The sequence below is a fragment of the Mesitornis unicolor genome, unplaced genomic scaffold, assembly GCF_000695765.1.
Source record: "Mesitornis unicolor isolate BGI_N332 unplaced genomic scaffold, ASM69576v1 scaffold2064, whole genome shotgun sequence".
Classification (NCBI taxonomy): Eukaryota; Metazoa; Chordata; class Aves; order Mesitornithiformes; family Mesitornithidae; genus Mesitornis; species Mesitornis unicolor.
The window spans coordinates 29,440-39,986 of NW_010180579.1; the positions used below are offsets into that span (position 1 = coordinate 29,440).

The 10,547-nt window shown below is 51.8% G+C and overlaps 2 protein-coding genes across 2 annotated transcripts in view; both read right to left on the reverse strand.

Annotated features, from left to right (window-relative positions):
- The window catches only part of LOC104539547 (vitamin D3 hydroxylase-associated protein-like), an 11,272-nt gene extending 11,209 nt beyond the window's left edge, over positions 1–63 (reverse strand). The window contains 1 exon segment of the mRNA XM_010183110.1: positions 1–63. This exon segment is cut by the window's left edge and continues 18 nt beyond it. Within this exon segment, the coding sequence (XP_010181412.1) occupies positions 1–63 (63 nt within the window).
- A 2,582-nt stretch (positions 64–2,645) lies between these two features.
- LOC104539549 (fatty-acid amide hydrolase 1-like) lies at positions 2,646–10,450 on the reverse strand. Its single transcript, XM_010183112.1, has 15 exons — positions 10,385–10,450; positions 10,016–10,129; positions 9,178–9,321; positions 8,729–8,862; positions 8,079–8,285; positions 7,641–7,681; positions 6,996–7,120; positions 6,653–6,778; positions 5,476–5,573; positions 4,993–5,092; positions 4,654–4,694; positions 4,023–4,062; positions 3,357–3,465; positions 2,866–3,011; positions 2,646–2,774 (listed from the first exon to the last, which is right to left on the reverse strand). The coding sequence occupies exons 1-15, from the start codon at positions 10,448–10,450 to the stop codon at positions 2,646–2,648; spliced, it is 1,620 nt and encodes a 539-aa protein (XP_010181414.1).
- Between the last annotated feature and the right edge of the window lie 97 nt (positions 10,451–10,547).

Below are 10,547 nucleotides of genomic sequence, written 5' to 3' on the forward strand. Positions count from 1 at the left end.
CGAGAGGGTGCGAGGGTCTGTCCACAGGGGATCTAGGACCTGCCACAGCCGCTCTTCGGTCATGATTTCTCTCCCAGTCCTTCCCGTTCTGGCCCAGCTATGGACACCTGGGTCTCCCACCTTCTCCTAAGGAGGGCTGATGAATGCAGACTATGCAATTGCCTGCTGTGCAAGATCAGCTCTGAAGCCGCGTTGCGTTAACAAAGTCTGGGAATGGACTTTTTAGACCATGGACTTTGAAAGAGTCTGCCTGCTGGAGGAGCACTGTGGGTTGGGCTGCAAGCAGTGCGCTCAGCTCACCCTAGGTTTGGTGGGGGGGGCTTCCCCAAGCCACGGGCTGCTGAGCTACCTGGGTACGCAGAGAGGACAGAGCTGAGAAACAGAGCTGAACGTCTGCAAAACCCAGGTTTGGGCCATTGTTACTATACCCGTGTATAATAATTAATTAGCAGTTAAGCCCATTAACTACAGATGCCCAGCCGTCATCTCTGTCCCCCACACAGCAGCATGTGCAGCCCTCTGAGCCTCAGACAACACCGCTCTGCTTGTCCTGGGTGTGAAATGGTACCCATTGGAGAGGAGGGAGCTCAGGAGAACCATGAGTGGGAAGGTGATCCAGGACACAGAGACAGATTTGAAAATCAAACTTCTCTCAAACCTCAAGGTCTGCAAGCTTACAGGAAAGGAACAGGAAATATTTCTGAAAATTAATTGCCAAGATGCAAGGTGGCATTGCCATATCTAGAGAGATGCTGGTTCTGCTCCAACAAGTGGGATAGCACAGCTTGTAAGGAGGGTCCATTCAGGGTAATCATTGCTCTCTGATGGAGACGCCTTGTCTTGATGGGACTGAAAGCCAGTGATAGTGCTGCTATCGTGTTACCTTGCTTGTTATAGACATGTCCAGAGGAATTATTCCTGTGGCAGCAGGGAGGGAGCTCAGGGAAGAAGCAAGACGTTATAGAGAAATTGGTTGTTGAGTGGAAAGGTGAGAAGGATCCTCCCTGCTTGGCCAGGACGGCAAGCAAAAAGAGTGAAACAGCTCAATGTGGATGTCACCAACCTCTCCCTACTGACTGTGGAGATGTGGTCTTCATCGCCCCATCCCAGCCTTAAGCTGCCCTTCACACCCACCTCCCTCTGTCCAGGCTGGGAGCACCCTGGCCCGTTTTGGCGACCTCAAGTCCCCAAAGCCACACAGCAGCCCTGACCCTGCCCAGGGCGCTGTCCCGTGGCAGTGGGCATGGCTCACTGGAGGTCTTCTCTCAGGGCTTCCAGTGAGGAATATTTGATCATTCAGGTCCACTGCATCTCCGTTGTTTGAACTCCTGCACCCTGCCCACCCCTGTGCCAGGGAAAGTGTGTTTAAACCAACAGAGCCACACAGCGCCCAGCTCTCGAGAAGCATGGGGACAAGGTGGCATTGCCTCTCCTGGAACAAGCTCCTCCGGGCTCAAGTTTTAAAATGCAAACAGATAAACCTCATCCAGCACTTTGTGTGGGCAGAGAGCACATGCAACTGGTGAAAAACCCCACCCAAGCTATTCTGGGGCTTGGATTTACATAGCATTCAGTCCTTGGATGTCTGGAGCTCCCTCCCTCCTTTTTTCAAAGCCTGCTGAGAAAGAACCAGGGTCCTGGGGGCTGCTTTCTCCTAGGCTGGGGTAAACCTCTCTGCCCAGCCCTTGAAAAGACCCCACAGCTTTTGCATGACTCTAGTTTAAACAATAACACATTTTAAAAGAACAAGCATAAATCCTGCCAGAGCTCTGTTACAACCCATTTGCGACATTGATGCATTTTGAAAACGCTTTTGCATTGTGGTATCCCTTCCCACAGCACCCTTGGAAACCTGCCGGGAGCAGCCAGCGCTGCCAATCCTCGAGTCAGTGGCTGCCAGCAGCTGGAAACCCCCAACCAAAAACGTGGCGTGGTCCCCTCCACCAAACGGGAGGAGAGGGTGTGTGGGGCAGGCTGTCCGTCTGTCCATCCCACCCTGGCACACTGCTCTATGCATGCGATACCGTGAGCTGAAGCACTTCATACCTCTGCTCTGGGGAAAGCGGGAGACGCCTGAAGGAGAAGGGTGTTAAGGATCACCCCAGGTTTCCCCTCCTGGCATGCAGGGTGGCAGCAGCCCTGTGCCGTGGGAAGCGGCCCAGCTCCCTCTCCGCTTGCCGGAGCCTGCAGGCAGGTTTGGATTTGACCTCAGATTGCTGGGCTGCAGCAGGGAAAACACCAGATTTTGTCCTCAGGGAGCTGAGAACAGAGGGGAAAATCCCTTTTCCTACAGCGCTCCAAGAAGAAGTCTGAACATCTCAGACAAAACCAGTCCCTGTGCCTGTTTCCACACTTGTAGGAGAAAGATCATGCACTTCCCTGGGGGTGTTGAGAGCAGCCCCAAACCACACCCCCCAACCACAGACCTGAAATAAGAGACTTTCCAATAACAAAAAATATTGTATTAGGACAGTGATTGGAAGTGTCCCACCACCGCAGAGCTTGTTTTGCTCTCCTCTTGTGCCCCAGAGCCAGCAGACACCACCGCATCCTCACAGAGAACACGAGTCCTGGGGGCAAATCAGACCAAGGGATGACCTGTGCTGACATTAGCTGGGATCCTGCTCTGGGCCGGTGTGTGGGATTCAGTCCAGCCTGTTTTTCTCCAGGACGAGGGTCTCCACCTCCTTCATGAACCGGAGGCACAGCTCCTCCTGCCACGGCAAGGCCACGCACTGTACGGCCACGGGCATCCCCGCGCTGCCACGAAAAGCCTGAGGCACAAACAGAGGGAGGCAGGGCAGGGGGATGACCAGGGGAAGAGATGGGGATGCTTACTCCCCTGGGTAACCTGGTGCCACTCACCTTTGCCAGTGTCCGGTCCCACCAGTCCCGAAAGTACCCCTGGTAACCCTTCAGCTCCTCTTCATCCTCGTCTGTCACCAGTGTGACGGGGACCACGCCAACGGGGAAGTCCAAGGCATTGTAGAGCATGGTGTAGCTGACTGCCACTGGGGGACAGATGGAGCTTGCAGCACCAACCCGCATCAGGGAAAGCCTTCGCCTCCCTCCGTATACGTGAGCATCCAGCTAATGGGGCATTTGCACCGGGAATTCGAGGGCTGTGGGATGGAAATCTGCCCCTTGGCTCACACATGCACTGGGGGCGTTGTCCTGGGTGTACCCTATCGGCTGGGGTGCAGCTGCCCCAAGAGCTGAGCTATTCCCATCACTGGCCAGTGCCTTGGGGATGTGAGGAGAAGAGGAGGTGGAGGGGAGGAAGCTTCCCGTTGGTGCTGGTGGAGTGCTGCAGCACGGACACGCTGGAGGCAGAGGTCCCCCGTTGGCAGTCCTACCTGAGAGCTTCCCAGGGTAGCCGATGCCGAGAGCTGGGCCCAGCATGGGACACAGCATGACGTCCAGATTCAGCTTTTTCCACTGGGCGATGAACTGGTGGCAAAAATCCTGAGGAGGAAACGCACCGGTGGTCAGTGGGATGGCACTGTCCCACGGCTGCTGGCTGAGGCTCTCCTCAGCGCTCAGCCGGCTCTTGGCCGTTCCCCAGGAGCAGCCATCAGGCCACATCAGGCCTGGTCCTGCTACGATCCAGCTGCTTGGCCAACAGCCCTCCCAGTGTACAAAGCACCTCCCTCCCACTAAAACTGTAGGTAGGGAAATAGTGAGAGTGGGGGCACATGGCAACTGGGACACAGGCATGGGTCTTCAGGAACCCACAACAGAAATGAAGGCAAGCCTGCTGCAGCTGATGGCCTGCATTTACAAGTGCAGGAGTGAAAAGTTCAAGTCTAATTCAGGACAATGAACATATCTATGCATCATCCTAATCTTTAAATGTGCTGAGACCTTGCATATCCAAGTGAGGTATGTTGAGGAGTGATCTATGTTCTTCCCTCCCATCACCAGTGACTTGATCATCTCCTAACCTTGATGGGTACTGAATCTTCCTTTTCCCAAAGAGAAATAAAACAAAAAATATCTAGCCCCAAATTACAGTACCTTACCTCAATTTCATTATGCAGACTCCAGACTTCATCCACTGTGCTGAAAAAGGAAACAAAGCTAATGAAAGGCATCAAAAGGTGCTGCAGAGAGCAGCTTTAGGGGCAGAGAAGAGCATCAAAAAGCAGACGGGCACAGGTTAGCTCTGCTCCTGCAGCTGCAGCCAGGGGAATAGAGGATTTTGGCAAAGCCCCTCTCTGCTACGGGATTTCAGTCCTTTCTCACTACTAACTGCCCAACACTGACATCGCAGCAAGGAAGAGGAAGCCTCCTTCCCTGTGCATTTACCTTCCTTCTGTCTTATGGGGTCCCTACCTCATGGCATGATGGATGCATTAACCAGTGCTGATGCTGATACTGTATTTCATTCCCACCAGCTTCATCCAGTTCCTACACAAAAGGCTGTGAGCTCCTGTCCTCTCTCCCATCCTCAGTGCTAGCACAGTTCGCCAAACCCTGCAGGGTTGTGGTGTTGACATAAACTGCTCTCAGTTTGCTCCCACCTTTGTGTTTTCTGGCTCGTATTCTCAGATGCACGCAGCTGGGGCAGTATCGCTAATATAGCAAACATTGCTGCTCTCCAAAGGAGAAACCCAAATATTCATGCATTTGCTTTGGCTCAGATTTACTCACTTTGCTCTCATACTTCTTATGATAGCCGAAAATCGAGGCACCTGAGAGGGAGAAAAGAAAAAAAAATTTAAAAATAAAATAATTAATCCCAGCCCTGTCCTCTGAGACAGCTCCATCACAAACACAAGCTGTTGACTCAATGCTCAGACAGGACTCATGGATTTTCTTTAATGTGGGGAGAGCAGGAACAGAAACAGTATCGCTCGTTTGGAGATGTGTCTGAGCATATACAGGGAGCAACACTTAGAGACTTCTCTGTGATGAAGCCTTACTGCAGTGCGAGACAAGTTATTCACCGTCCATTGCTTAATGTTTATGCTAGAAAGAAATAGACCTTACGAAGGGTTTGGCAATCCAGGAGAGGAAAATTTTCAGCCAGTTTGGTGACTTTGCCAACCAGAAGAACAGGCCCATGCTGCTTTTCTCCAGCTCCCCTTTGCTGAAAGAGAAAAGGGGGTTTAGCTAAGCAGCATTAGGAAGCAATCACAGCACATCAGCTTCCACAAGGCCAACCCTTCTGAACAGCAGAACTAAACGACAAAAAACGTTTGCTCCATTCCTCTGGGCTCCTCCAATTCTCACAGTATTTACAGGATATCAACACCTGGTTTCCTTTCATCCCTCAAGGCTGGTAACAATCTCAAAGAGACCCAAGGCTCAGCTGCATTGCTTGATGGTAAAGTCCCCAGTAAATCCCAGTACATATCAGCCACTATCTACACCCAGTAGATCTGCTACCTGTCTCTGAATGCTAGCAAGATCCTAGGGAGGATGTTCATAGAAAGACACCGATCACACCAAACCGTTCCAGGTTATGCTTACAATTTCTTGACAAAGGAGGCGCCCCCATCTGTGAACAATCCCCGGACGCAGAAGTTAAAGATTGCGTAGTCCACATTCATAAGTTCAAAGGGCACCAGCTGGAAGGGCAAGGGAAGAGGAGTCAGTGGCACAGGCACAAGCAACCTGTGTGGGAGAAGCCATTGAGGGCTCATGATGGGCCAAGCTGTGCTGAGGTTTTCCTGCACAGTCCTCAGGAAAGCCTCTAGCATCCGAGGCCACAAGGTCCTCCCCATCCCACCCATCCTTCCCTGAAAAAGCTGTTTTCCCTTTGAGCAATAACTGATGAGTCAAAAGGTCCCTCCAAAACTAGCAGTGGGTGACAAGGGGCATGGGTCTGTGCTTCCCACTTCCTTTCTGATCCCTGTGCAAGGGTAAGGGGGAGCTGTGCAGCCACAACCATGTCTCACACACAGGACATGACTTGCTGAAACAGCAGTTGGTAGGAAGGAGACCACCTCTGCTTAGAAATCCGAGACCCTAGAAATGGGTCTAGGTCAATATGGGACTGCTTGGCTATAAAATATCTGCCATCTGCAACTGCCCTTTTATTTTCTCCTTAGGTCCTCATTTCCAGATACAAAACCAGGAGATGGCTTTCCATGCAACATGAGGTAGATCTGTGAAACTGCTGCCCAAAGGATATGACGCAGAAGAGGCGAGACTGACTGGAAAACAGACTAAACAAGGATAGAGATGGTTCACCAGGGCCAGGAAACGTGCTGAGCCGACATTAATCATACACCACCAGGACTGCAAGCTCCCTGGGGACACTGCCTCAGCACCCATGTCATACAGCACTGAGCACAATGTAGATCTCAGCCAGGATGTGAGGAAATGCACCCACACTACAGACAAGTCATGCAGCAGCGTGTCTACTCCCCAGCATGAGTTACGGATTGGGATGGACTCCCTTTTGTGTTCACCAGCACCTAAAGAGTGCTGACATCCTGCTGACAGGGAAAAACAAGTTGCAATATAAAGAATTTCTCTTCTCCAGAAGCAGCTGTCTGCTTTCACCAAAGCTGTGGGAAGCTCAGTGGATTCCAGGCCCTCTTTTCCTTGCCAAATTTGCTTGATGTCCAAACATGGCTCCCAAAGACATGGTAGGAAGGAAGAATTGATGCAGCACGGTGGCTGGGTTCATGCAACATCCTACCGTGTGGCCAGCATCCTCCAGCAGCTGCTTCGTCTCCCGAACAGCACGCCTCATGGTGGGGCTTGGCATGGTGAAGAAATCTGTTTCATAGTAGCCTATGCGGAGGGGCTGCGTGCTGGAGTACACCTGCAGAGCAAAGGAGAGCGCCAACTGGAAGGGCATCAGAGGCATCAGGAGCCAACAACATCCCCACGCTGCAGGGCAAGTCTGTCACCCACGTGCCCACCCACAGCGCATGACAGGTTGGTACAGGTCCTGGAGGGCTCCCATGAGCTGCTGGCATTTCCAACCTGAGTGATGGCAGCTTTTCTCAGAGACCCTTGCCCCCTTTGAGGTCCTTTACCTCTTCATTGAAGGGAAGGGGGGGCACCGTGCTGTCCAGGTTGAACATGTCCTCACACAGCAGCGCCCGCATGCCCAGTGCCAGGCTCTCCACATCTTTTGCCATTGGCCCTACTGCTGCGACAACTGGAAGAGACCAGAAGAGAGCATTCATGACTGGGGGTCCTTCAAGGGCACGTCTTGCAAAAGCTGGACCCCTTGACATTGTTTGGAGTTAGTCTGGTGTTGGCAACAGTTCATCTTTGAGAACTGGGCTGGTGATGCCTACAGGTGCCTTTCCACCAACAGGCCCACGGTTATGGACCCAGACATCAATATGTGCCCTGATGTCTCAATTTCATGATTTATAAAATTAAACAAAAAGCTTTGTTGACCATGACACAAAGACAACACAAGACCTTCCCTCTGACTGCTAATGCCACCTCCCATGAAGCAGTGGCAGGCATTGCAGCAGCCTGGGGGTTACAGGGTAAACTGAGGTTACACAAAGTGCTCCTCCTGGCTCATATGCATATTTCCAGTTCAGTCGTGGTGTGAGAGTGGTTCTCTCTCTGCACGTTTTGGAGAAGGTCCTACATAACCAGCTGAGGGTCCTTCTCACCCCTGTCCTATTGCCCTCCCTTAGGGGACAACCATCAATTCCTACCTGCCTTCTGCCCAAGGACACCAGCCATGATTCCTCTTTTACTGCGAAGAGACAGACAAAATACAGCAGCTGAGCAGTATTCACAGAAGAGAAAGGCTTCAAGCAGTAGCAAGTGGTGATGAAAACCCTGCCCTCTCTTTGCAAATGCAGAGCTTGGCAGAAGGAAGGGTCGAGAGGAAGTCCGAGAGAGACCCGGCTTAGGCCAGAATGATTTAACGTCAGTCAGGAACAAGCACCCCATTAGAGTGCAGATGGGGAGGTTTCTCTGTCTCCATTCTAGGGGAACCAATGCTTCCCTCCATACAGGCCCCAGAAAATGCCCAGGCAAGAAGGAGAAATGAGCCCTTCCCAGTTCCTCCCAGGTTCCCCCTTGCCCACAGCAGCAGTGATTGGTAGGGGGGGCCTCACCCAGAGACATCACTGCATTTCTCGCAGTACCTGAGTCTGTTCCCGGTGGGTTTGAGTGCACAGATCCCACAGAAGGCAGCAGGGAAACGCAGGCTTCCTCCTACATCTGTCCCAAATCCCAAGATGGACCCACCTCCTCCAACAAGTGCCCCTTCTCCACCAGAGGAGCCTCCAGGGCTTCTGGTGTAGAGCAGAGGGTTGAACGTCTGACCAAAGAGTAAGTTCTTGCAGTCATAGCTAAAGAGAGAGAGATTGCAGACGAGAGGAATGTAGGAATCTGCTGGTGTGGACTCCAATCACTACAAAAAGACCTTCAGAAGGTAAATAGGTAATTCACTAGTTGTTGCATTGACATCGCTTGGTCTGAGGGAGCTTCCTAAAGCTCCCATGAAGACCACCAGCCTTTGTATGGTTGTCCCAGGGGAAAAAAAAAAAGTTACTTTAAAGCACCCAGCACAGGAAAGAAGGGCAGTGATTTCTTTCCTCTTCTCCTCTTTTGTTTCTTTATTAAATTTGGAACTAGAATTAATTTTCATCCTGAGCATAAATGTGTTCACTTTTAAAAGTCAAACTTAAAGACAGGGTGCAGGTGTTGTTATTTAAAAAGAAGTGGGAAACGATAATTAGACTTGATAGAAGCCCCCAGTTGAGATGAGAGAGAGAAGGGAGTGCCCACCTACCTGATGAGGGACTGGGGAATGTTGGTTTTGACAAATGGAATTGCCCCTTGTCTCCTGAGCACCTGCACCACCACGCTGTCCTCTGCTGCAGGTTTATTGAGGTTTTTTATAAAGCCCAATGTGGAATCATGGCCCTAGGAAGACAGAACAATGCTTCCAAATGGAGGACTGCAATTGCCCCTGCCCCTATATTTTAATCTATATATATAAGCACATGCATGCACCTCCAACAACCCATCCATCACACACATGTTGTGTAGCGCATTGGTAGTAAATCTGACCAGCTCTCTGTTGGCTCCTAAGGGAGATAGACAGCAAGCCCCATCACCTGCCAGGGCAGGCCATCCCACATCAGCTATGACAAAGTCCAGCCAGATTCTCAGAGGTCAAACCACCCCCCCAACACCAAACTTCAAACTCCAGGGATCTCGGGATATACGTGGTGGTACCTGGCAGTCGATGGAGTCTTTGATGCTGACTGGCACTCCATAGAGCAAACCTGGCTTCTCCGTCAGCTTCATTTTTCGCATCTGGGTCTCGCTTTCCTCCAGATACTCTGTGATGCAGTTGGTTTCTATGGCGAGTTGGAGGGCCTTGGGGAAAGCAGGCAAAGCCCACAGGTGAGACACAGCTCGCAGTGCTCCACAGCAGCCTTCTTTCTGTTTTGTAAAGGACACCTGCCTATTCCCCATTTTCCACCTTCCCATCTGGGCAGTCAGTATTAGGGTAGCCCTTTCTGTTCCTTTCCAAGACGTTTTTATGCCAAACTCCAAAATCGTGTCTGGACACAGGAGGACCATAGCACCAGCTGATGGCCCAGCAGAATACCAAGGCCTATTCTCTTGATTGAGCTTCTGGGGTGGCATAAAATGATAACCCCAAAGCGGGATCCCAGGAGGCAATTAGAGCATTATGGCAAAATTAGATATAGAAAGTGGACACCGAGTCTTTGAGGTTTACCAGCCTCCATTCGGAGATGGAGGGAAGACAACAGCAGCAGTCCACAACTTTATAGATAAACCTGGCTCTGGGAAGGTTTAAGCTCCCCTAGGAAGGTACAGGCTCTTCTTTGTTCCAAACAAAGCCAAAAGCCATGGCAGCCAGTGACAAAGCCCTCCCTTTGCTCACAGAAATGCATGGCAGGGCCCAGCACTAACCAAGGAGTGGTGACAGCTCAGCAGCATTTAAACCAGGTTTAAACCAGCATTTGAACCTTGTGCTGGGCTTCTCTCAAGAGAGCCAGCCCCACCGCAGGGGAGACACTGCCCCACTGCCCTTGCTCCTCACCTTGCCCACATAGGCATAGAAGACGTGCTCTGGAGAGAGGGATCCATCCCGCAGTTTCCTGGAGAGTTCCGGCAAAGGCAGAGAGAGGATGGAGGCCACTCTGACGGAAGGATGCTACAAGAAAGGTTGAACAGGCAATGACACACACCTCTACCTCAGCTGGTGGGCTCCTCCTCTCCTCTTGGTGCTCACTGTAACCCATCCTCAAAATATCTGCCATATGGTGGCCAAATGCAGTATCTGCATCAAGACTGCAACCCTGCTCCTACCTGAGAAATTTCCTCACCACCTACAAAATACCGTGAAAAAAAGCATCAAACCTCATCCCTGGAGCTGTAGTTTGAACCCAAGCGAGTCCACCTCACCCACAGGTCGGGCAGGCTGCGGGGACACGGCTCGGTCGAGTCGCGATTTCTGGGCACCGGGGAGTGGCATCGCGCCCCGTCCCTGAGGGCAGCGTCCCCGGGCTGCTCGGCTGCACTTCGACCCCTACTGATAACACACGACCTCTGGCCTCTCCCCGCCGCCCCCC

What these genes read in the sequence shown, in the direction of transcription:
- LOC104539549 (XM_010183112.1), bottom strand. Translation starts at nt 10,450, where the DNA reads ATGCCACTCCCCGGTGCCCAGAAATCGCGACTCGACCGAGCCGTGTCC. An exon ending in ATTCCCCAGTCCCTCATCAG is followed by an intron (nt 8,286 to 8,728) that starts GTAGGTGGGCAC and finishes CTCTCTCTTTAG; the next exon opens with CTATGACTGCAAGAACTTAC. An exon ending in ATAAGAAGTATGAGAGCAAA is followed by an intron (nt 4,063 to 4,653) that starts GTGAGTAAATCT and finishes TTCCTTTTTCAG; the next exon opens with CACAGTGGATGAAGTCTGGA.